This window comes from Anomalospiza imberbis, chromosome Z, assembly GCF_031753505.1.
Source record: "Anomalospiza imberbis isolate Cuckoo-Finch-1a 21T00152 chromosome Z, ASM3175350v1, whole genome shotgun sequence".
Lineage (NCBI taxonomy): Eukaryota > Metazoa > Chordata > Aves > Passeriformes > Viduidae > Anomalospiza > Anomalospiza imberbis.
Window position 1 is genome coordinate 43,472,074 of NC_089721.1, and position 27,648 is coordinate 43,499,721.

Below are 27,648 nucleotides of genomic sequence, written 5' to 3' on the forward strand. Positions count from 1 at the left end.
TATAATCACTGAGATAAAAGGAAAATGGAGTTCACATTGTAAGGGGTCAGCAGTGTCAAAGGTAGATACTTTGGCTTTCTGGCAATTGAACAGATATTTACATACTTCCCAGACTGGTTGATTTTCTTACAGAAAGGAGAAAAGCAGTGCACTGTCTAGCAAGGTACAGCTTTGGATACAGAGAACATAGTTCTGTGTTATCAAAGTTATGAAGGCTTTGTCATAAATATAGTTGGAGGTTAAAAGCGATGAGACAGCTGAGGTAAATTGAGGAAGTGCTATCAAGTGTCCTCTATAGTTAGAATTTGAGTGCAGGAGGAGAGGTTATCATTTAAGCGCTTTAGCTAGGTCTTTGCTCCATTGATTGACTGCCTGTTACAGAAGGCAATGCTAGAGTGTATGAGTTAAAAATCTCCTCCTGAATCTTCACATTTTTGAGTAGTTTACGCTTAATATTGAAGTATTTGAAAAACATAACCATTAATAAATGCTTCCTTTAGAAGCTGTATTTCTCTTAAGGTTTAACCACCTATGCCACTTACAGAATTTCAGTTATTATATTGACATTGATTTGGGTGTACTTTGGTTCCTGTTTTCAGTTACATATAAATTTGCCAAAGAATAACCATTCAGGCTGAAATTTTCCATGTAATTTGCATTTAAAAGGTTTTAAGAAAATTCTATTCAGACATTTCTGAAACTCAAGCAAGATTAAAAACAAGCAATGTTTGGTTGTGATGATTTTTAACTTCTTCATTGAGTTTTTCTGATTTTGTGCTTTGGAGCAACAGCTAGAAATAAAACTACTGGATAGCTGTTGTTCTAGTGCCAAGACACTAATTTGTGTTAATTTGCCATTAATTTGTATAAGCTTTTCAGAAATCTCAGTTGGTATTTTCTCAGTTGAGATTTTTAAGCTCTATCCCCTGTAGTTTCTTGGCTCGCCAAGTGTTTTCCAACATCAGCGTTTAGAGGCTATTTTCTGAAGTTACTCTTGAGGTGCTTCTGGCTGTACACCTTGAAAGCAGGGATCCCAGCTGCTTTTTCCTGTCATTTCCTTGTGGGAGTATAAGGAGGAAGGTGGAAGAGGAGCAGTTTCACTGAATTGTAGTCAGTCCTTTGGTAAGTGGAAGAGTGGTCAAATCAATAGCCTTGATCAAACCGTGCTAACCACAGCTTCCTTTATTAACCTAAGACACTGTAAGCTTTCTCCATCTTCACAGTCAAGTTGATTCTAAGAGTGGCAATTAACCTAAGGTTTTGTTGCTGTTCCTTCCATGTTGTTATTAAGCAGACAGTGAGTATTGTCTTTTGGACAGTCTCATTTTATTGTTCCTTTGGAAATGACACAATAAAAGATGTAATTCAGATGCCTTTCTCTCAGGGGTTTTCTCCTCCCAGTTTTGTCATTATCAGCCTGCATATCAGGCCATTGTTTGTTAGATTTTTGGCACTTAAGATTTTTTATCTCTGTGTACACTGCAGATTTGACACAGGTACACCAGAACACCGTTGCTGGTGTATGTATACACCAGCATATATAGCATGTATAGCTGCCTACTCCACTGTTCATCTAAAGGAATACATCATGCCATATCACAACTCGTTTGGATTTTATCCTAAAAACTAATATAAAGATAATGCAAAAGATGGATTTTATTTTTCTTCCCTTTACAATAAGAGTGGTAAAACATTGAAACACATTGCCACAGAGGTGGTAGATGCCCCATGCCTGGAAACATTCAAGGTCACTTCAGACAGGTCTCTGAGCAACCTGGTCTGTTTGAACATATGTCCCTGCTGATTGCTGGGTACTTGGGCTAAATGACCTTTAAAGGTCCCTTCTAGCCCAAATCAGTGTGTGATTCTGTGGCTGTAGATTCTATGGCAAAGCCTTTCAATACTGCCTCATGAGGTGATCAGGATGCATTGCCGAAACTGTGGAGATGTGGCATGAATATAAACTGAATGTTGTAAAGCAGAACTAGAAATTGATTTAAATTATGTTGTAGAGGACATGTGGAAGCATATCCTGTCTTACAAACCCTTAATGTGCCTTACTTTTGGCATGACTTTTTTTAATCTTTACTTCAGTAATTTTTACCAGCCCAAGTGGATAAACAATTACTGTCATTCTAATCTAGCAGTCCTGGGCAGTGTAGGCAGCCAGTTGTGGGTCTTATAAACTTCATTCTGGTCGGTTTTCAGCTGAGGGGAATTGTGGCAGTCTGTGCAATAGGGACAGATAATAATGCTCTGAAAATGCTACTTAGTTCCTGGTATTCTGGACCACAATACTTTTTTCCTCTTCATTGTTTAGTGGCTCAGTTTATCATTCCCTCTACTACACTGCATTTTTGAAGTGAATACTATTCATCTTCTTGCAGGCAATAGAAAAATTGAAAAATTGGAAGGAGAAAGATAGCCGAATTATGGCACCTTTAGATTGTCTTCTAAGAAAATAAATTCTCCCTGTTGTAGATATAGAGGGAACAGGAAAACTGCAATCCCTGAAGATTTGCCCTAGTCCTGGAAGATAAGTATGTATTAATGTCACAGTGTGGATAGAAGATAGAAACAGTATCTTCTTTGACCTTCCAGGTGGACAGATTATTAGGAATCCCTTAAATGACTGCTCATCTGTGTAATCACGCCCTTGCTTTGTAACTCACCAACCATCCAGCTGCTTGGAATTCTTGCAAAATACACACAGACTCTCAGTGAATTACAAGACTGGCGTAGTAGACAAATTAATAACAACAGAGACACCCAGAGTAGCTTCAATAGGATCTGAAAGTCTAGAGGAATTTCTAGTTTGAGATAGCAGTTAGTGAGATTTTTAGATTTTAGATTTTTTAGAGCTTTTCAGCAAGCCAAAGTTTGATTTCTTCTCCTTTGCACTCATTAAGATACAGTAGTTGATGATCATAAAAATTGCCTCTGTGTGAAATGTACTCAATTCATCTTCCCTTAATTTTCATATAAAAGAATATTATTATATATTGTTACAGTCTGCTTATGGCAAACCTCCCAGTTGTATAAATAATTTAATATAGATTTTCTGTAAAATTGGAACATGTTATTTTGAGTGGAGCAAAGGAAAGTAGAGAAGATAAATGAAAGTTGTTTTGCTCTGAATACCTTTCAGCTTACATGACCTTTTATCCCTACATCCTGGTAAAATGTCTGATCTGTGACTTTGTCTTTTCCCTCTTTCATAGTCCATTTCTGACATGGAGAGACGTACAGCACATTATTGTCAGGACTTCACGTGCAGGACATCTGAATGCTAATGACTGGAAAACCAATGCAGCTGGTTATAAGGGTGAGAGCTTTCTTTCTTTCTTCTTTGCTATCACAAGCAACCTATTATTTGATAATTTTGTTTGACACTATGCTGTGCATAGTTTGGAGACCTTTCAGCCTTGATCTGAAGGGGCCTATCCTTCTCTTACACAAGGAAAACCTTTTGAAATGACTAATGCACAAAACTGTCAGCTACAAAATGCATTGGCCCAATCTTCTTAGTCCCTTTCAGTTCCATATCATATACACTGCTGCCAGAAAATTAAGTAAATTAGTGGTGTTTATTTTTTCTTTTTATATCTAGTATTCTGATAAAGCAATGTAGAGTTGAAGATGCAGCAGTTCTGGATTCCAGCCATGTTGTCACTCAGAATTATTGACAGTTTCAATTTAAAATGATGAAACAGTATTTTCAAATTTTATTTTTATATGATAAATCCTGCATTATTTATATGTAAGAATTCTGTCTGATTCTGGATAAAATCAAATTTTGAGCTCTCATTACTTTTCCTGGGACATGTGATCATTTTTCGGTGACCTGTCAGATAGATTTCTAAAATTTTGTACCATCTTGAAAATTTGATAAAAGCTGCATCCTAAAAACATTTTTTCACTTCTGTAATGCAAGCAGAGGTAAACACTTGTGCCATTAAATAGGATGTATATTTTCAGGGTGGATTGAAACAGAACCTTGAATCTGTAAGTTTTATTTCAGCACAGTTTGTCTTCTGATTCCCATTCACTACATTCTTACTTCTTTCAGTTTGTATTGCATCCTAAACCAAACTCTGGAATAGCTTATTTCTGATTCTCTTTTCATAACAATTCCACCCAATACTGACATACCTCTTATGAGAGTTGATCTGTTTGTGCCAGGATCTCCTGAGAGAAAAATGTAATATACAAGAACTACCAAATCTTTACCCTGATTTCACTTTAAAAATGAAGCCTATATTTAATCTATTTTGCATCAAGGCACTTCTAACCTAGAGCATTTTTATTACGTAATTCTGACCTATAACATTTTTGCTGCAATGGCATAGAAACCAAACAACAAAAAAAATATGTTTATTTTTGGATCCAAACAAGTCTCTAACTACAGAGAATGTGTTCAGAAATAGGTATTTGATCAAGATGTTCTAATCATGTGAAGGTTCTGATGTTCATGGGCCTAGTTTTATCCCATTTACAAGTGCATGTCTGCACACAAAACATATAAATAGATACTTCTTTAATTGCAATAACATTACAGTATTTGTTATTGTGATACATCTCCCAGGATTTAAAAGTTTTATCAGGAGATGGTGACTCTATCTTCAGTTTATTGAAGCTATATGAAGGTCAAAGAACACTTTTCAAGTAACATAAAGCAGAGCTATTTTTTCATATCTTACTTCCAAAATTCTATATTTTTAATGTTTTTCCACTTGTTGCCCAAGTGAGACAAACACCCTGTGAATCATTTCACAGCAGCTGTCACTCATTATCAAAAGACAGGTCACACTAAGGTCACACCAGCAGCAGCATTGGCAGCAGGATTTGCAGTGTTGAATCACTGTTGAACCACTGCTTATTCTGAATCCTTGGAACCATTTTTCTATGCGTTGTAACATATAAATAGTAAGGAAAAGGGAGGATAAAAGGTTTATTCTCCATTCATGGAAAGTCAGAAAGATAAGCTCAACGGATTCAGGAAAAACAACTTGAACTGGCTGAATTCTTCTGTAGACTCTATGGTGAAATTGAAGAAAAGGAAGATGAGCTAAATGCTTGACCTCTGCACAGCTCAGGAACCAACCTTAACCCAAATAAAAGCATTAGTTTTAGCTAAATTATTTTGGCAACTTTGGCTGAACACATGGTTCCAATAAAAATACACCTCTCTTTAAACTCCTGTTGGTTTTGGAAGAAGGAGAAGCAAAAGATTTAGTTTAAATCACAACATACGAACCCGAATTCAAAAGGGGATTTGCACACCACTGCTGGCAAAACTGAAGGAGGATTTTTTATTGCACGTGGCAATATTTAGTATAATATTACACTGTTATCCTTCACTATCGCCAAGAGTAACAATTAAAGTATGGTTTTTCATAGATGAACTACTCTGATCAGACTGAGTTCCTTAAGGAATTGTATCATAATCTTGTTGGTAACAAGATCCCTGGTTCTTCCACAACGCGTTCTTAAGAGGGGGTGGAAGTTTTTTTTTTTTTAATTATCTAAAGCAGATAGTCACAAGAAATAATCTACCTTTCTTCAGTGCATACTAGCAGAGAAAGAAGAAAACAAGAATAAAGATACAAATAGGTCTGCCACTTTAGGTGAAAAACAGCGAAAACCTGAAAAAAGCTTTCACTCAACAAAGGGTCAGCAAGAGCTCGTAGTTGAAAGTGGGTCAGCATGCCATTTCAGAGGGCTGTTTTGCTGGTCTGCATGGCAACCCTCTCCCTTGCCATGGTCCCTGGCAGTGTTTTGCCATTGCGGAACACACAGAAAGAGCTCAGAGATGTCATTACTGGTTTCAAGATCTCCTTTTCTTACTCCTTACATTTATACAAAGAAGGATTAATTCATGAAAAACACTTAAGCCAGCAAGTAATTTGCTAAAGCAATGCTTGTTATTTGTTTAAATTTCTGGCAAGTAAACAGTGCTCATTAAATTAATGTCAATAGAATTAACTCAGGAATGAGCAAGAATTTTTACTTGGTAGGGTTTTTTTATTGTTTTCTTTTCAGACAGCATGCATCTTTTCTCAGGAACTTGTTATTTTGTAGTCTAAAAAGAAATATTTGAATACTCAAGCTATTCTCTGGTTAGTCAGTTGTACATATAATTTGTCAATAGAGGGATTTTTAATAATTAAAGCAGTTAATTAGCTGGTTTTATGGAAAAATACTTGACAGCATCTGTTTTTGTGAAGATATCAAAACTGTTGATCTGTTTCTGCTGTGGCAGATTGGATGCAAATCCTTGTTCTGTCAGCTGTTTAGTCAGCAACAGGGCATGCAAGTACATTCATAAAAAGGAAATTGCATTAATGCTGACTTGTCTCTGAGTTGAAAGAGAAAGAAACACTGTAATTTCAAGAACAATGATCAAATCATATAAACAGTTCTTTGTAAGTGAAGCTCCACATACTGTGAAATTCTGTCTCTGGAGAAACAGACCATTCGTAGGGAGTACTACTGATTTGCAGGGAAATTTTTAGAGAACGTACTTCACTCTTCCTGGCTCTAAAGTACAAACAATAACACTTCAGTACACTGAAGTAAAATGCTACCAAAAGATAAAATGGAATCAAAATTCTACCAAGGTATAATGGGAGCAAATTGGAAGAGGGGAAATTTAGATTGGATATTAGGAAAAAATTCTTTACTGTGAGGGTGGTGAGACACTGGAACAGGTTGCCCAGGGAGGTTGTGGATGCTCTGTGTCAGTGCTCAAAGCCAAGCTGGATAACGCCTTGAGCAACTTGAGGAGTAGATGTCCATAGCAGAGAGCGTTGAGACTAGTTGATCATTAAGGTAATTTCCAACCCCTTAATATTCTATGATTCTGTGATTCTATGATTTGAATGGTGAGGCACTGGAACAGGTTGCCCAGAGACACTGTGGATGCTGTATCCCTGGAAGTTTCTCAAGGCCAGACCAGACAGGGTTTTCAGCAGCCTGGTGTAATGGAAGGTGTCCCTGCTCATGGCAGAGAGGTCAGACTGCATGAGCTTTAAATGTCCCTTGCAACCCAAATCATTCTGTGCTTCTACCATCCTATGATAGAGAGGCCCTTCAGATTCTTATTGTGCATCTTTGTAGCTGCCACTTTCTAAACAAATCTGCTGGGCAAATTTATGTTTTTCACAACCTTCTCTAGTATGGTGATAGGTCTAAGAATTCAATCTTCCCACATCCATACTGAGTCTTTAAAAATTCCTGGATTTCAGGGAATTCTTTGGGGAGGAAATACTTAGTTTGCTGTTGCGTTTGGTTTTAGGTACAGAAATTGAGCGATTGTTCTGTGTATAATACAAAAATACAAATAATGTGCTTAATTTGAAAACCATGAGGGAGTTGGTTTCAAAAGTAAGAATGAAAACGCATGTTCTTGCACACTTGTGTTACTGGCTTGTAAAGCAGTTATATATTTCAGAAATCACACTCAGTTGTCACAGGTTACTGGTGACAAGTTGACATCAAATAAGAATATGGCTGAAGCAAGATGAATTGTTATTCAAGATCAGTGTTGTCTTAGAGAGGACATGACAAAACAAAACAGTTTAAGCCATGTCATCATAACATTTCTCCCCTTTTTGTCCCTTTAATTCTTGTTAAACAGTTGTTTTTCCTTGTTGAAACATTTCAGTATTCCAAGCAAATGACAGAAAAGCAATATGGAATTGTTAAAGCATTATAGAATTAGTTCATTCTATTTGCAATTAAAATGTCAAATGTAAAAGATTGGTGTAGATTGGTTGAACGTATTTGTGGGCTGAGAGTAACTCAAGAGGTTCACATATTCTAGATGTGCTAAGCAATATTTAAGAAACTATAGTACATTTTAAGAAACCATGGACATTTTAGACTCCTATTCTGTCAATCTCATTTTAGATCAAAATCCTATAGTAGCATAAGTGGATAGATTATTATAGTTCACAAATGAAACAGATTAATCTGGTTGAGGAAGCTGCATATTCCTCATTTGTCACACTGAAATTATTACTGTTTCTCTCCTGATTTGTTATGTGTATACAAAATGTTTATATTTCAAATGCTGCTTTCACAGTACATGGGATATGATATATAAAAGGTCAGAAATATAGTAAGGAGAAAATTTAATGCAAGCCTTTTGTCACATGAGTAAAATAGCAAGGAAGTCTTAGTGTTTAAGTTACTGATGAGACATCTTGATGACAGGCAATGAAACTGCAGCCTAGCAAATCAAATTTATCTGCATTGGAAATGTTGTAGTTTTAGTGTTTGGGCCAAATTTTTCTGAAGTCTGCATGATTCTCTGTTATGATTTATCAACACTATCTATTCATATTTCTCATAGTCAAGTCAGATGGGATATATACATGCTAACTTCAGATTTGAGGGTAGTTTTATATGTAAATGAGAAAGTTACTGAATTTTCAACAGCAATTTCAGACAAAAGCAAGGAGATTATGAAAAAGCCAGGGAAGTCTCTCCAACAGCTCAGAAGGCCTTGTTTTCATGGTGTACTAATGAGGAATTGCACCAGGGGTAAATAAATGGACTTTAACCCTGAGAAATGTTGTTTCATCTTTAAGATAAAAACATCTTTAAAAATATTAAAGACATCAGCTAAAACTTAGTATTTATTTTGTGTTGTGGGAAACAAGTTTTTCTCTGAAACATGCCCTGCACCTGTAAGGCTCTGTGTATGCCTGTGATTTTGCAGAAATAAAAATGATCAATTAGTACTTCTGCCTGACTGGAGAGAGAATTCAAGACAGCTCTACCAATGGACACCTTGGTTACACAAGGAAATCACATTTTCAACCCTTCAGCTTAATAAAAGCAACAGTCTAGTCCTCAGCCACCAGCTTACATTGTATCAGCCTCATATTTGTGTTTCGGTTGTGAAAAACAAAGTCCTTTGTACAAAACAGCCCAAAACTCCCTCTTGACATGTGTCATGACTCCTTGCAACAGCTGAGCCCAGTAGCAATTCACAGCAGTGATAATGTAGAGGATGTGAATAGGTAGGTGCAAGGTCTGGAGGCGTTTTACACTTGGAGTTAGCTTATCTCACGCTGCAGTTATCATAACCTTTCAGATAGTGCTTTTGATTAATTTGGGTTAGCAATGTCAACTCAGTATCTTTTGCATACAAATCAGTGGCAGTTCCAGGCGTTTCCTAGAAAAAAATATAGTTCTGTGTAGACTACCAGGTTATTGTTAACTTTTGGGACAGGCATCTTGGCGTATAGCTCACAGGAATACAAAGATGTGTACATATGAAGAAGCACAATTTGAAGGTAGTAGAGAGAAAAATCTGTTTTCTTTTCTAAGACACAACTACTTTGTTTAACTCTGTGATTCTCTCCTTAATTGCTGTAATTTGGCCTTTGAAAATTATGGGTCTCTACTGGTACATTCAGCTGCTAACCGGCGACTGGATCAAGGGCTTTGAATTGGAAATGTTTTGGACAGCCAAATGTCAGTCCACATGGGAGGACTAAACTGTAAAAAAAACCAAAACATCAGGTGCAGAACTTATCACTACACTGCTGCTCTCATGCAAGAGATTTTAAACATTGAGTCATGGACAAATAACTCGACCACAAAACCTTGAGTGGTAATTTTTTCTCCTGGATGAAAATCCCTCCTAAATTCTGTCTTCCAAGTAATTGTTAGGGTAGGAAGGATAGAAATCTCACTCCATAAATTATATTTGCATTTTTAATGTGCATACTAATGAAAAAAATCTGTGGGTAAATAGCTTAAAAGTCACATAAGTTTCCTTCTGAAGGTCACTGACTGGTGGTGGCAGTGTCATGTGCTTTTCTGCCCTTATTTCTTGTCAAAAAAAAGGTGAGGTGAGGAGAATTTTGACTCTTGGAGCTCAGAAGGTGGGTTGAACACACAGCATTTTAAAACCAGATAGCTTGAGCTCTAATTCAATATAAGTTGCTAACTATCAGGAATTAAAAATGCATTTTCCATGGGTTAACTGAAAAAAAATTCCATTCATGAAAATTTATTCCCTTGCTTTTTGAATGTACTATACATAGTAATGGTGTGCAGTTACATACCATGTGAGTTAAGACTCTTGTTCCTCCCAATTATCTTCCAAGGAGATAGAAGAATTATTAATTAAAATTTTAGTGTAAGAACAGACTTATGTCTTCACAGATAAATATGCACTCATTATCAGATGCAGTATTTGCAAGATAACATCTAAGACTAAGGACATTTCCATCACAGGAATCTTCTTCATACTGCAAAATGTTCATCTAAGCTCTCATTGTCTTCATCTGCTCCACCCACATATAGAAACAGGACATCTCTTTCCCCATCCATTTATTTCTTGAATACATAAAAGAGAATTCAGAATGCTGAAGGAAGGCTGAATTTATTTAATTTCATATATTTTAGTTGTGTTTCATTTTGGAACACAGTGCTTGCCTTACATGGCAGAAGAACTGCATGTAGATGTCTCCAAAGGAAGATTTCCATGCTGTGTGCATTTTGGTTTGGGGCTCATGGGGAAGGAGATGGGAAGAGAACCAGACCATTACACAATCAGTACACCTTGCTGTATTTTTAATTGAAGAATCCTTTTCAGCTGGCAGTTTCAGACAGTACTAGATATTTGGAAGATGTGATCCTTAAGCTTTGGACTGTATTGGTTTGAGAAGGCTGGGGTTTTTTCAGATAGAATCCTTTGAATTTTGGTTTGGCAATGAATAGAGATTGCTTTCACAAACCCTCTACAACATGTAGTTGGAAAGACTTATGCCACGCTTTGTTTCATTGCTGGTTATACTTGCACTTACAATTTTCTGTGGGTTTCTGTGGTAGCAAGAAAAACTGATTTACTAATATTTATAATCTAAACTCCTCCTGTGGAAGCTTTTTTCTTTCACCTTCTGCTGTCAGAACTTTATCAAGAGTACCGATTTGTCACAATGGAACATCATGGTTAGCAGCTCTTCCAATTCATCAAAACCCTTTTGAAAATCTCTGTTTAGATTGGAACAGCAATCAAAAACACACAGCTGATTCAGAAAGTGCTTTTTACCCTCATCAAGCAGACAGATTTAGGGAGATGGTGGATCTGCCTAGTTGGTTGGCCAATGGCAAACCTACGGTATACATGAACAGATGAGCATCCACATGCTGCTTACACTCAGGGAAGTTCAGAGAATACAAGTTACAAAATGGTCTGTTCCTTCTCAAGTTTGTATCAGCTTCCTTGAATACACATGTATGTGTTTGGTATTTGAGTAATGAAAGTAACCTTCCTCTCATTCATTATGCTTAGCCCCTTGTCATATAAAAGGGCTAAGCTGAATTGAGGCACATGGACAAAGGGCAGCCAGAGGCAATTTTAGTCACTGGCATTTTGTAGTTCTCATGGTAGGCAGTGTAGGTAGTGCCTCTTGCCACTTCTGTAATAAAGCAGTGAACAGATTTGTTGGAACAAATTAGATATAGTCATTTTTGTTCCTGGCAATGAGATTTTGGAGCTTTGAGTGAAAGTAAGGAAGAAGAGAAAATAAGTAACTCCTGTGAGGATGTGACACTCTGGAATTAGTCTGTGATGAAACCCAAGGGTCAATGCTATAACTGTATCCATTTTGTTTGTACCTTGCAGTGAGCCACCTTTATGGATTTGGACTGATGGATGCTGAAGCAATGGTGACAGAAGCAGAAAAGTGGACAACGGTGCCTCCACAGCATGTGTGTGTGGAGAACACAGATCGGCAAATCAAGTAATACCTGCTACCAAAACTCTTGCTGGCATAAACTTATGGAAAGAAATTGGGTATACTTTACCCCTCCCTTGCATTGTGTATAATGTATAATTTTTAAAGCCATACCAGGGAGTCTGTCACATTTACAGATTTAGTGCACGGGAAAAGGCTCTAGTTTAAAGAACATTGCAGAAGGTGAAGGTGTAAAACAGTCTGGACTGGCTAGTGATGGATTTCTATATGGATGATACATCAAAGAAGAAGAATATTTGGTTGAATGCATTTCAGTCACCTTTGCAAGAAGGGACAGATTTAACAGTCCAATATGTAAAAAGCAAATATGCTTTTGAAACTGTATGATACTGTCTCTCTCCAATAGTCTTAGGAGAGTCTCTAGTTCAGAGGCCAAAACTGAACTGCTTTTCACTTGCTAAGTTAAGGTCTCTATAAAACCAGGCTTAAGAGCAAAATTCTGTTACGTGCACTCCATGGATATAGAGACAGCAGCAAGCATGAGGCACACTTCCAAAGCACTAAGAATATTGTTTGGTAATTATATTTGACAGGCTTGATCCATAACTGGTATAGTCTGTGAGGATATCATGTCAATTTAAACCAGCTGATTCAGATGCCTTTTGGTAAAGTTAACATGTAATACTCACTGTTACGTAAACTAGGATTAGCTATGCCAGGCATTTCCTGGGGTTTAGCAACCAGCTGTGATCCCATGACAATCTCAGCAAGTCTCAGCTGGCCACTAATCCACAATAATGCTGTCCCAAAGGCTTATTCCTATTTTACCTTTTGTATGTGCTTAACAGAAACCCAGGCAGTTGCCATTAACCATTATCTGCAGTGAAATAATTACCCTATAGTGGTATTTTCAGCTAGGAAGCACATGTCAAAACTAGTGATTATAGGCTACTGACTTCTCAGTTGTCCAACACTGTCATTCTCTACTAAGCAAAAAAGATGAGGTTGTGTATTTTACACAAAAAGCAAGAAATGCTGATGTTGTTTGCTGTGCTTCTGTTATAGAACAATACGACCTGACAGCATTGTCCGTTCAATTTACAAAGCCACTGGCTGTTCAGATAATCCTAACCACCATGTGATCTACTTGGAGCATGTTGTTGTACGTATCACTATTACTCACCCTCGACGTGGAGACTTGGCAATTTACCTAACCTCTCCTTCTGGGACTAGGTCACAGCTCTTGGCCAACAGGTATAGTATGACAACCCAGTTTCACAGTACAGTCAACATGTAAAGCCTGCATAGACATGTCAGTGTCAGCAAAGAGTAGTCAAGTCATTACAGCAGGGATGCTAGAAGACACAAGCTAATTATTTTTTCTTAGAGGGATGGGCAGAGTGAAGTACAAATGAACGCAGAGATGACAGTCTCAGTAGAAGAGCAGTGTTAAAACTGTTGAACTCCAAGACAAAGATTAGTCAATTTCAGTACTTCTTGTGTGGCTCACCATTTATCAGATGGCTGGAAAATGTGAAGAAAACAGACTCAGTGTTCATAAGGAAGCTGAATCAAAATGTTTCTACATATCACCACTTATTTTTTGATTTTCTCTTTTCTTTTTTTTTTTTTTTTTTGGTAGCAATGAAAATCAGATAGAGTAGTGTATATTTACTACTATATTTACTACTATTTTTTAAAACCCTGATGTTACCTGCTTCCAAATCCTTTTTTTTTCAAAGTAAACTTACTCAATCCATGAAAAGTTTATAGTAGGACAACACTGAAAAGTAGCACTAGCACTTGAAATTATAGGGTTCATTTGTAAATTGCAATTTAAAGCTTTTAAAAGTTAGGCATTGCCTTCAAAATTTTTTTTAAGTTAGACATCAGTTCAGTGATGGATACTTGCTTTCAAATGTCCAACTATTTTAACAACAGCTACTAGAAGGATCAATCTTCTTCCTCATCCTGTCACCTCTATGTTATGTTTTTGGAGAAACTGTCACAGTGCATCAAATTGTCTTTTTTATTCTTCTTACTGAACTCAGAGAAGTATCTCTTCGTCCAGTGTATCATTGGACAAATGATAACTGGAGGGAATCATTAGCAAACTGAAAGACTTCTCAGTAATGATTCTGTTTCTCTGATCTACTAGCAGAAATTTTCTTCAAAGAAAATATTGGCAGTCTTTGCCATGTAATTCTTGCTAAATCCATGGTCAAAAACACCACCTCCTACTAGACACGGTTAAGGCATTAAGAAACATCAGAAAACTTTCTAAATTTTACTCCAGTTTCAAATATGCAAATAAGTTACATTTACAGTAAGAAATGCTTGTATACTTCTCCGACTAGCTAGAAATCTTCTTCCTGATGAGAACATAGTATGATAGATAATTCTTTTTCCTTGATGACTTGATTTAGGTGACTGCCATTTTGATAGACATAAAGCATGGCTCCCACAGAAAAGTTGGTATTTACTGATGTTACGTATCAGAAACTGCAAAAATTGCCATCTATCAAACCTGTGCTGTTAGAGCTCTTCTGTCATCATGCTTAATTCTTCACAAAATTAATATCCCTAGTCCTACTCCTCAGGGCTTTTAATGAATTGAGTGGCCTGCTTTCCAGACTGCTTTTCATCCATGCTTCCTCAGCCAGAAATGCTGATTATCTAGCTCTGGAGACTTGCATGTCCTCCTGTATATCAGTGACAGAAGGACTTATATTTCCACTTGAAACAGCCTGTTATGGAGACACTTGGAGGTCAAATGGACTTGGTTCTGATTGAACTGTGAATACACATTTTCATTAGAGATTATGTTAAATTAAAAGAAAAGGTAAACTGAAAATATTCTTCAAGCTGTAGACACTAATTCACCAAATGGAGAGAAAGTTGTCCTGGAAGTTTGGGGTCCTCTAGAATATCTCCTGTGTTCCATTGTGAGTGCTGTCATAGGTTGCTGATAAAGCACATAGGCACGCATATCTGTATCTCCCTGCTGCACTACTGCACTGAACAAAGAATTTGTCTTCTGCTAACCAGTGCGAGACAGGTTTCTCTTATTAGTTATGAAACAGGCTTTTGTTTTTCTGTTTGAAGAAATCCTTCTTTAGTTTTTTCTTCCATTTTCATGCAGTAGTTGTTCCTCAGTTCAAAATGAAAAAACATGAAAGCCATCCAACTAGATATCCAAACAAAACAATCTTGTGTAAACCTAGTGGTCTTAACACAGCTAACTTTTGGCTCTAGACTTTCATGTGCTGCAGCTGACTCACAGCAAGTGGGAAATACATTCCAGGATTCACAGTTCACCTCTGGTGATGATTGGTGTGTGGAATAGGTACAAAATTTAATTCAATCAGTGTCTTTGTAACCCCTGCACCTTAAAAGTAATTATTTTCTGTACCTGCAGTAGAGAAAGGGAATGCAGATATACATAATAAAATAAGAGGTTGTTCTGCTCTTTCTTACATGATAGTGTCAGAAGACTAAACAGAAAACAAATAAACCTGAAAGGCCTTGCCACGTTTTGTCACTTTCCAGGAAACAAATTATTCATGACAGAGCTTGTAGAGTCTCACCAGAAATTCCCTTCCCATGGAAACTTCAGAAATATACCGACTAGCCATCACGTTGGGCTGATGGGCTACTAATACTAGGGATAAATGTATATTCCAAATTCTAGGTCTGAAATACCTAGAGCCTTCATGAGGCCTTTCTTAGGGTAAAGTGAGGGATATGAACATAATACTTTCTAAAATGGTGTTTCAAGGCTTACTTTATTTGGCCTTGCTGTAAGAAGTCATACAGCAAAGAGGTAGTCATTTCTTGAAATTAGGAGTATGCTGTGTGTTGCTGATGTATATGTTTTAGCATCATGTGATGAAATAAAACTTGAAATAGGATTGTTACTCTCTAGTTGTTATTCTCTAGTATGAAAAATTAGTTACAAGGCATTTGATTTTTAAAGTATCAATAATACTGAATATCAGTGAGTAAATGCATTCAGTTGTAAGCATGCATGGAGAGAATACATTGGCAGCAAATAGTCTGTTTTTTCTGCTATAGACAGAGGGCCCAGAGGCTGTTGTACATTGCTACTACCTGACTGAGATGTTTTTCTCAGATATACAAGACCTTTTAATGTACATGTACAGGATTAATAGCAGCAATACCAGCTGTTTTTACTGAAACCAGGGAAAACCCCATTGCTTTACATGCAATGTAAAGCAGTTATGCATCTGGGTTTAATTTGAAACAGTTTGCTTGGTAAAATGTTTTTAAGTGCAAAAGGTATATTTCACATGTGCACTTCTCCACCAATTCTGGAAGAAAAGTGATTGTGTGTAATTTCTGGTGCATTGACAAGTAGGTCCCTCAAGGCAATATTTGGCCTTTTTTCTGCATATTTTATCCTTAATGTTGGCACCCCCTAAAATTACTTCAGTAAGAAAACTTGTTAGTCAGAAACAATGTGGATTCCTTTGCAGGCATTTGGTGGATAACACTGTCACTGCTTTAAGCCTTATGTGTATTCTTCAAAATCTGCATTACAGCGAACATCTGCTTTGTTGTTTGGAAAGTACTAAACATGATTACATTGGATGCACTGCACCAGAGGAAAATACAGGCTGGAAATGTATTGGCTGCTGTGAGGATGAGGCTAGAGTTAAGTCCAAAGGGGAACAGTATCCCATTTCCAAAAACAACTGGCCAGTGGATTTGGCAGTGTGGGTTTCTGAGTGTTTTTTGAGACATACCAAGGTCAGTTCTAACAAACATTCACTACAGGCAGGCTATGGAGGAGAAGCTAGATACGAAGGGACTAGGAGAAGCAAACTTAGGGCTCATTTGTCTCCCACTGAAGGCATGGCTTATTTAATTCTTGCCCTTTAAATTTAAAGCAGCTGTTGCCATTTGAACTGCGTAACTGAAATATTTCAGCCACATGGTGGCAACTTTCCAGGCCACTAGCTTCATAAGCTTATATGGCCCTGGTATTAATATTTCTCTTAAGTAACAAAAGAATGTATCTTCATTACCATCTTTTTCCTATCATGAAACCTTAGACAATCAGTAAATTTTAATAATATCCTCCTCTGCAGAACTCTTAGACCAAACACAAGTTATTCTTATCTAATCTTACTCAGTTGTTTGCTTCATAAAATGCCTTGGTGATCTGAAGTAGGGGAAAACTTTCATTATAGGTATGCATCTTTTTTCCAGCTTACATGTTATACTCTAATATTAAAGAAAACTAGCATTTTAATACTAATATGATGAAACATAAGGGCCAATCTTCATGCTGAGTCTCAATGAAAAGTTCTCTGAGGTGGTAGTAATCTAAGTCCACAATGAGCTAACAATAATCCTGTGCTTGTACTGTGTCTTCAGGGTGAAACAGTTCTTGGAAAACCATTTCTCCCAACTCATACTTGTATGTTTTGTTTCATTCATGTTGGCTATTTTTTTTCTTTTCTTTTTTTTTTTTTTTTCTTTGGGGGGGTTTATGAATAGATATCGCACTACTGAGCAGCTGGCTGACCAGTGGAGTGTATGGAGCTCCTCAGCCTGACATGTCTACAAATAATGATCGTTAAATGTGGATATGTGTAATTCCAGGGGAAAAGTTCTCCACTTTTAAAGATTGTGATTGCCATACTAGCCACTATTTCAGGCTGGCAGGCATTGTACACTATTGTTCATGTTACTCCATACAATTTTATCATGATAGTTCAGAGATATCCATTGTTCCATAAAACTAACTGTTATAACCAGGTATGACATGAAAATGAAAACAAAAAAAATAGTGTATGTAAAAACTTCAAATATGTTTTCTTTAGCTCCACACCCAAAATTTTTAAGTGATCTTCCACATGTAGATAAGAAAGCAAGAAAGCTTCTAAAATACCTAGTGTGTTCTCTGACCATTTATTTTTTTTTTTAATACTTCAGTGCAGATGAGCAGTAGGGCCTGGCTGAAGCTTTGTTTGAGTCAGTTTGAGCTGTCTGCAGTTTTTCAAGGGCTACATCTCACAGGGAGCTGATGATTCGACCCTGTGGAGAAGAGCTGCTTTAAGGAGAATAGATGAGCAAAGCACTTTTAGGTATGCAGCTTGGGAAGGCACTACATAGTCTCTTCAAACTATAAGCACACTTTGAAGTCTTGTGGCTGTGCAAACTTCTGGGCAAGGACTACTTGCCCATGAGTTCGCCATTTTGTGTTCTGGACCACATCATAACAAAGACAGCTGATGTAGAAGAAGGAAATTCTTACCTCTTTCCAGCTACTCCACTGCAGCCACAGCCACTAGCTAGTGCAGGATTTCCAGTTTCTTAACTTCAGTATACAACCATTGCTGTCAGTCAGGTGCAGCTGCACCTTCTCAGCTGAAACAAGCAATCTAGATAACTGGAAAAAAGCTCCTTTTATGTGTTTACTTCTTAGTGTTTATGACAGGTAATGCTGATGTTGCTAAACAAATCCTCTACCTTCACTGCCTTTTCTCACATGAAATTAAAAATTGAAATAAATTCTTCCAAGCATTTAAGAATTTAAAGATTCTTTGCTGAAAAGCTGACACATTTGTTTATTGGATTTTTAATGCTATTAGAAAGTGACTAATTGCCTTCCTCTGGGTTTAAAGTTTGATTACAGATTAATATTTCTGCTTTAAATTATGTTCTTGAAGAGAAAGGTTATGCAATTTTTAGGCTGAAGTGGTGGCAGTGGAAGAGATCAAGACTCTTGAATTTGTTTTAAGAAAAATAAGCATTTTATTCTATACTGTGTAGCATATATTGTTATCTAGACATATATATGATATGTGATGAGTATGGCATAAAACTTCTCAGAGAGAGATGATCAATTTTTTTTTATGTAATGCTGTTATTCATTCTAAGCAGCAGCTTATAATTATATAGTCAATCATGCAGGAACATCCACACCATGTTGAGTGTTCTGTTTCTAAGAAAGGTCCCCTGAGTAATTGAGTAACAGAATTGGCATATTGTGCTTATGTTAGCAAACAAGTTTTGAAAATTCTAATGTCGTTAATCACTTTGGTCTTTAAAAGCATGTTGCATTCATGAGTACAGGTATATGATCATGGTCATAAAAATATATCAGATTATTCTAGTAATCTTGTTTAAGTATTTTAGTCTATAATAATCTGTAGTAGTCAATTAGCAGTTCATCAGACCATGTACTAAATTTTATTAACCCATGATATTCTGTGTCATAAGTGTGTCTTCAATAGGAATTTTGACAATTTACAAAATTAAATTCTGGACTGGCTGCATACTTCTTAAAAGATCCTATGCATTTCTTTCTGAATAAGGAATATACAGCTGAACATTTGATCATTTCATTCATTTATTTAACACCACTTAAAGCGAAATCCCTGCATTGTCTCATAGGTTCTTTGATTTGAGAGTTTAGTGGATAAACAAAGCAAAGCAAAACTACTTGGACAATTTTGTATGTCCAAAATACATACACAGACTCAGAGTCAGTATGTTTCCACTTTTTCTTTAACTATTCTTTTGACCTGTCTGTAGCTTTTTGACTTATTTCTAGAATGTTTCCTACAATTAAGAACCACAGTTCATACATTCAAAGATTCCAATTTAGACCTTATTTTATAAAATTAAAATCTTTCTCAAAGAGGTATTCTTTAAAAAAAATAGTCATTTTTCTCAGAAATAATATTACCCAATTTTCCCCATTTCCATGGATGGAAGCTTACAGTTCTGGTCGCAGCATATTTGAGGTAACAGTGTTTTTAAAAACAAGACGTGGGTTTTTTGTCTCTTCCACCCAAAATGACTTAAAAGAATTATTAAAATGGATATCCGATGATACTTTAAAATTTCAAAACATGACACACCTAGTTATCCAAAAAGTTTCCATAGTTACCCACTATGGAAAATATCAAATTAATTACAGTAAAAATAAAGAGAAGCTCATGTTTCTAAAGTATATGAATAGGAGCTCAGTGAATACAAATCTGTAATTGCACAGTACTTGTATAATACTACATAATTTAGTTGCTACAAGAGCAAAGAGAAATACTGGTGCCTTGTTGCATTGACAGCATGTTTAGAAAGTAATACATAAGCTATCAGAAAACAACAGTATGGTAATTTGAATAACAGTTGGAAATAACCTACATGACTTAAATGGAACATACTTGCCTGGAAATTCTGGATAATGACTGTGTAATAATTTCTACCATTTCAGTAAATAGTATGTGCCATGCCTTTGTGAGATTTGCTGTATTCACACAACTGATTTAACTGTGACATGAAACAGGCCCATTCTGCTGCCAAAATATATCTACATAATACACTTACAGGCACATACACAGAAGCACAGAACTGTGCAATCTCATGCAATTAATCAGTGAAAATTAATCCCAATGTATATTTTAATTCAGTTTTATAAGTGCTAATAAATTAGACTGCTATTATAGGTATTCATATAAAATGGGAAAAGGTAGCCCAAACTGAATGGCAAGCTGATCATGAGCCAGCAATGCCCTGGCAGCCAGGAGGGCCAAGTGTGTCCTGGGGGGGCATCAGGGACAGCATTGCCAACCAGGCAAGGGAGGGGATTGTCCTGCTCTGCTCTGCACTGGGGCAGCCTCACCTCGAGTGCTGGGGGCAGTTTTGGGCACCAGAATGTAAGAAGGTTGTAAAGCTATTGGAGAGTGTCCAAAGGAAGCTGCAAAGATGGTGAAGGGTCTGAAGGGAAAGCCATACATGGAGCAGCTGAGGTCGCTTGTCGTACTCAGCCTGGAGGACACTAAGGGGAAACCTCATCACAGTCCACATCTTCCTTATGAGGGGAAGCCAAGGAGCTGACACCAGTGTCCTCTGTGGTGACCAGTGAGAGGATCTGAGGGAATGGCCTGAAGTTGTGTCAGGGGAGTTAGGCTGTATATTAGGAAAGGGTTCTTCTGTGCACTGGAGTAGGCTCTCAGAGACGTGTTGTAACCCTTGGGGCTGTCCTGTGTAGCGCCAGGAGTTGGATTTTGATGCTCCTTCCCAGCTCAGGATACTCTATAATTCTGTGATTTTATGTTTGAATTGAGACCATGAAAATCTGGTTTTGGATGAGCCCTATGAAGTGCACCAGTCCTGTAGGTCCATACAGTTTCTTTTGCAAGAATTGCTGGGGACACAGTACCTGACCCCACGCCTCTGACTGACCAAAGCTTCCAGCAAGAACTATGTCATTTTATTCCCATCCCATGTGGCAGTTTTCACCAGGACTGTACCTACACAAACATCCTGTTTTCCTGTTTGCTGAATGTCACAGCCTTTTAAGAATAGAGCTTGAAATTAGCTTAGAAAAGAACAGATTCACATGAATTCAAATATAATATTTATGTTGTCTAATGCTAGGCTTTTCTCTGTTTTATGGAAAAACATTTTCAATCCATTGGATTTTCTACTGTAGAGATTCTTGTCTTTTAAAAATATTTAATCACACAAAGATCAAATTTAAATAGTGCTAGATATTACACACACATATGTATGTATATACATGCATATATATCTCTGTGTATATATATACACAAATATATAAAAATACATACATGTGAATGTATAGTTACACATATATTTTTTAAGTTGAGCCACGATTTTATTGGAGGCAACAGTCCTACTTAGAGTACTCTTCTCATCAATAGTTTTGGGCTACCAAGCAACACACTGTGAACACTAAATAAAAGTGCAAATTCTCTTGTGTCTAATCTCCTGCCAGGAAGGGTCCTCCTTCCCTGTCTCATAGGGGATCACAATCACATTGCAGTATCTGAAATTGGTCCCCCTATACTAGAAATTATCATAATCCAGGCCTAAGTTCTAATGTCTTCACCCACAGCCTAAGTATTTAAATTATGGTAATGGTATTGGTTTGATTAAACCATCAGATACCACTAGTCTCTCAGTTTACCCAAACTGAATTCTGTGAAGTGTTTGAAGAGGGTGATACCTTGTTTGTTTGAGGATTGAGGCCAATGTCTCTGGTGCATATTACTTCCTCACAAGAAGTGATGTATTGAATTGCTATTATCTTAAACTTACTCTTTTTATTTGGTTTTAAGTATTGCAATCCAAAGCCAAAAATAAATGTTACTGAAATTTTCCAGCTTACAACTTATTTGTAATTACATCATGCTGTTGAAGCAATAGAATTCTGTATTATATGCAGTTTTTCCAAGACCCAGGAATCATATTAAAGAGTATTAGCAATTATGGTGTTTTTGCAATGAATTTGCTTGCCATTCTCTTTTTCATTATAAAAACATGATGGCATGTAAAGACTCTCTTCCATCAAGCAACAAAGAACTGTTGAATGTGCTTGAAATACATGTGAGAAAACCATCATGAATAATGTTATATGAAGGTACAGATGAACAAACTGGCTGATTATTCAAGAGTTATTCAGGAGTTTGAAAGTGCACACTTGGAGGCACAGCTCCCCAGGAAAAAAAAAGTTTGCCTTGAAATAATGTCATAATTTGTTTTAGGCTATTTGATCATTCCATGGAAGGATTCAAAAACTGGGAGTTTATGACTACTCACTGCTGGAGTGAAAAAGCAGCAGGTGATTGGATCTTGGAAATCTGTGACACTCCATCTCAGCTGAGAAATTTCAAGACTCCAGGTAGGACTCTAACGTTTATGTGGGCTCTGTGAATTCTGTAAAGTGCTTGCTGTTTTCCACATTTTATTTACACCTGGAACATCTCACTGGTTTTGGTGAGAAGCCATAGATGGAAAGAGCATTATTCTAAATTTAAGTTATCAATGCACTCTTCATTTTTATGTTACTGTTATTTACCTTTTAAGATACATGGTTTACTTTCATTCTGAACTTATTTCTATAGGTTTTTTAGGTGATCTGTTTAAAAAAAATTTAAGATACAGATCAGCCTCACTAAATCACTGATGATAGAATTGATTGAGAATTTTAATTCTCTGTTTCTATTCTTTATTTCTACTTTAGCTTTGTCATGTTCCAATAGCCAGTCTCAACTTTTAAAAAACAGTTCTTTGTCCAACCATTAAATCTTTTGTCTTATTGCCTGGCTCACTAGTTTACATAACCTGATTTTAGTTTTTTAGGATAGTAAACCAGCAATTATAAGCCAAAATTTGACAAGCTTTTACACACTATGTGGTTGATATGGTCTTCTAATGAAGACAAAGATAAAGTATGATTTTCAACATTTCTGAGCAGAAAACGTCTTCTAGACTCTGGTAACTTTTTACACCATGGCCAGTGTTATTTAAATGTTAGCTGTATAGTCATATGGTTAACTTCAAGCACAGCATTTTGAGAATCTTGATTATCTTCCCCTAGAGCTCTTAAAGGAATCACCAACTTTGCTAGTGTTTTAAATTTCACTTTATCACAACTGATCACTTCTCACCATAGCTTTGCAGCTATGGTTTGATTTTAACCAAACTATGTTAAATGCACCACTAAATGAAAAAGCAAAGTTTCCAGTACACTAAAAGGGGATACTGACTAAATGTGTTTGGAAAAGCAGCCACAGAGTATAAGCAAAACTGGTCAGAGATTCAGGAGAAGGTTTTGTGTTCCGTTTTTTTTTTTAATTTTCAGTGCTTTAGAATTTGATAGATGGGGAGGTATTATGTAGCAAATAAGTAATTTAATTTTAATCAAATTACTGAAAAGAGACATAAATGAAGTATTTTCAACTCCATTTTACACTTGTTATTCCTGACACATCCAGGAACATCTCTGGTGAGAAGGACAAGTTAGGGTAACTCTTCACCTTTGTACTGAAACCCACTGGTTCATCCAACAGGTGTGAAGGACAGCCTTCAAGAAGAGTAATCCATTTCAGCTATTTCTCTCTTCCCTGACACACACCTTGCACTAAAAACGAAGTAGCTTGGAGCCATTTTGCAAACTTTTAATCTGGGCAATTCTCCAGCTATATTGTACAGTCCTTCTACATCACCAGGACGATCTCAAAGTGGCCTGCTACATTTCCAGCTTTACACTTATGGGCCTGTTCCTGCACACTCCTGCACAGTTTAACTATACATATAGTTATATAGGTTTATTGATTTCAATACATTATATATACTCTCAGTATATATACTCTCTCAGTAGCTACAGTAGCTAATCTAATGGAGCTGATTTCTTTTCCTCCATCAGAACTAAGGCCTAAAGATGCAACACTGGAAAAGGCATAGTAAGGCTAGAGGACTGAAAGAAAGTAGGTCTGTAAAACCTAGGGGTCTGGAGGAAGCTGATCTACTGAAAAAGTCCTGCTGGAGAGCTTATCCTCTACTTTGTTTTAACCATGATGGGGAACACTGCTTGAGACTAGTTTGGTTTTTATGTGCATTTGGTTTTCACAAGATGCAGTGTGGTTGTGAATTTGGATCCTGGTTCATTGTATATTGTCTAGTAATGTATCCCCCATCTTTCTAGAGCAGTGGTTGCCCTCTGATGAAAACTGTCCAGTAACTCTTCTGTTCAAAAAGATTTGGAAGTGCCTGCCATATATTAGTGGTGGATAAATTCAGGTATTTGGGCATATCGGGATTAGTCTCTGCACTGAAGAGAACATGAAGTAAACAAAAGGTGCTTAAACATAATTTATGCCTGGTGCCTTTCCAGTTCATGGTGCCTCTCCAGTTTATCACCATAGCCTGCAGTTTATCACACTGATATCATCATCATGCCTGTTTCTTGTTTGTGTTCTGTGCATGTGTTTACTCTGCTCTTGAAAGGTCTTAGAATTAAGAGTTGCCATTTTTCTGTAATCAAATTAAAAAGAAAGACCCAATGTGTTATCATATCCCTGCATTGGCAAGGTAATGCCACACCTGTTACCTGAAAAGAAATTAAGAGTCCAATTCATAAAAGTAATGCATGTGATTTCTACATTTAATTCTGTAGAGTTTATGGAGGTGAATATATGTTTGCTCTGAAACATTGCAGTATACCCTTCCTTCTATAGATACAACAGGGGACCTTTGTTACACATTCTAAATACAAGCAGGGAAAGGATTATTCTAGCCAGATTAAATTATGGAATCAGCCAAAAATGGGGAAAGAAAGATTTTGGCTTAAATGTGCATACTTTGTTTATTCATTATAAAAGTGTGTGTGTATGTATATATACATAGTTATTGTGCAAATTAAACCCACCTTGAGGCAGTCTTCATTTATTTACTGGCAAGTCACATGAATTTTTCTCCTCCTTATTTACTGAACTATTCTTAAAAGACAACTAATCTCCTGAGAGACCCTACATTATTCCCCTTGCTGCCCTTTTGCATTATATATGCATTCAGAGTTACAATCCTTCCTGCAGTGATGTTAGTACAAGATCTTCTGTATGTGTAAAATCCGAACACAATATGCTATGCCTTAGGAGCATCTTTACGTGTGGTTATTTGTAGTTCTTGCAAATACTTTTACCAGTGTTCTGAGAGAAATGGAAAAATTTCTATTTTTCTATTTAAGTGAGTTTTTGCTCATAACAAATGGGGATAAAAAGATCTGGCAAAACACAATTTTTTTTAATTGCATCCAATGTATTATGATTTGCATGCTCTGGAAGTGGTTTAGAACACAAAAAAAGGCAGGGACTGGACATGAAGAAGATGTATCTTTGAAAGGGCTGTAGATATGTGCACATATCTGATTGAAAATTATCTCCCTGTGTGGCTTCTTTTTTAAAAAGAAAAGTGACATTAAGGACACAGTTGGATCAGTCTAAGCAACATAAAGATATAACTTGATTCCCACATATCTTTAGAGGAAACATGATTTGGATCTTTTTAATCCAATGGGTCTTCAGGAGTTACATGTCTGTGGGTAGGAAAAGAAATTGAAAACAAGGTGTATCCAGTTTTACAGCCAAGGTAATTAGCTAGTAATTTGGCAGCAGGTGTGGTAGATTCATCAGCAGTTATTTTTTTAAATCCGTATCAAATGTCTCTTTAAAGAAAGCAATAATTCAGATGTGAAAAATTGAAAGCTACTGTGTGACACAACTGCCACGTGATACAGTCTCTGGTTTGTAGTTTCTACTCAAAAACTGAGTATAGCGCAGAGAAGGTTTCATATGAAGTTAGAAATTTTTGTCTCAAAATAATTGAATTGGATTGGCAAGAGACATAGAGATAACAGAGATTTCCATCTTCAGCCCTAGTATAAGCTATCTAAAAGAATTTGCTTGTTGTCTGTCAGGTAGTGTATTTGGTTATTGTTGCTTACTGCTAAGAGTATACATGTACAAGCAGAGAGATACTTGTCTTTGTCATGTCACTGGAGGCTACCAGATGACATTGGGAAAAATACAGAAAATCACTTGTAAAGGTCTAATTAATTCGATTGTACAGATTGAAAAATCCAATATATTTCAAGTTACTAAATATCATTAAAATGAAAGAAAAGGAAGATTGCTTGAATTTAATTTTACATTAAATAAACTACATTATTTTCTTGAGAAGTGTCTTACCTGGATTATATTTGTCATTAAATAATAGTTTTCCTTGTGAAGAGTTTTAACTACAAAACAGCCTCCAAAACAGGATCATTCAAATTCTCCCTGCTTCTCTGATTTCTCTTTGTTCTAATGAAAATGTGACATTTACAATTAGCTCTTCCAGCACATATTAACATAACCAAGATTATGGGCTGATACCAACCTTCGGTTGCACCTTTTCAAGCAGGGATGTGGTTTTTATGCGTCTTTTCTTTAGGCATTATTTCAGGCATGAGTGCTTTTGCTCTTTCTCCAAATTTTTTCACCTGGTAGTATATAGAGAAAGGTGGGGACTGAAAGTTCACCCTTTATGTTCTGACAGCATGAACTGATGACTTGACACACGTTTATATTTTTTATTCTTCCCCAAAAAAACTTACCAGAAAGTCAGATAATACTTCAGGTGGCCAGTTGGTTTTTTCTGTCTTCGCTCAATTATTAATAGGATAAAATATTAGTGATTATTGCAGACAGTACAGTGATATATCTGCCAGATAACTGGCACAAATAAATTAGAAATTATGCTGATGTGAGTGAGACACTGATGTTCTTCCATGGAGATTTTAAGAGACAGTGTTTCTTGTTCATGAAGTTGTGTCTTAAAAGTCGATGAAAGGCTCTCTTATGTAATCCTTTTCTTAAGTCAGAATTCTGAATACAGCTACTTAGCTAAAAGATCTCAAATAATAATTACCCAACAATTAATAGTGTTCTGAGGGGAAACTGAAATCCAGAGCAAAACCACCTTATGTAGTACCATATACATGTTCCAAATAACTGTAAGCCTTGATGTTTTGTTTATTGTTTATATTGATATCATCCCATGGTGCAAACCTTTACTTGATCTATAAGAGACTGAGTGCAATGAAAATACAGTGTAATGATCTGATTGAAGCAAATATGGTTTCTCAGCTTATAGTAAAACAACTATTGCACTTGAAAAGCAATGTCTTCCATACCTATTCATAACAACATGCTTAAAAGTTACATACTTTCGTAAGACACAGAAAAGAGAAGTAGTTCTGAAAACAGTTTTATAATACTTAACTTCCAGGCAAATTGAAAGAGTGGTCCTTAGTTCTGTATGGAACATCCATCCAGCCTTACTCACCAAGAAATGATTTTTCCAAAGTGGAAAGAGTGCGCTCCAGTCCAGTTGAAGACCCTACAGAAGATTATGCAACAGATGACTATTCAGGTGTGTACATTCATTTACTCTGTTTGTGCAGTTACTGAACCCTTAACAGCTTTAAGGATGACCTGAGAATCTGCCTATGTAAAATATTAAGTGAATTGAATTCTTCACCGAAGATGAGAAGTATTTGTTTCATAATTGAATGTTAGGCGTTTGAGTTTGCGTGCATAGAGTTATA

General features: G+C 36.5%; 1 protein-coding gene across 2 annotated transcripts in view; it reads left to right on the top strand.

Moving 5' to 3' along the window:
• PCSK5 (proprotein convertase subtilisin/kexin type 5) overlaps positions 1 to 27,648 on the top strand; it is a 220,552-nt gene that overhangs the window by 125,655 nt on the left and 67,249 nt on the right. For both annotated transcript variants that reach the window (XM_068177017.1, XM_068177018.1), the window contains exons 10-14: positions 3,222 to 3,325; positions 11,648 to 11,765; positions 12,786 to 12,974; positions 22,265 to 22,401; positions 27,330 to 27,473. In XM_068177017.1, the coding sequence (XP_068033118.1) occupies positions 3,222 to 3,325; positions 11,648 to 11,765; positions 12,786 to 12,974; positions 22,265 to 22,401; positions 27,330 to 27,473 (692 nt within the window). The remainder of the gene's footprint in view (positions 1 to 3,221; positions 3,326 to 11,647; positions 11,766 to 12,785; positions 12,975 to 22,264; positions 22,402 to 27,329; positions 27,474 to 27,648) is intronic.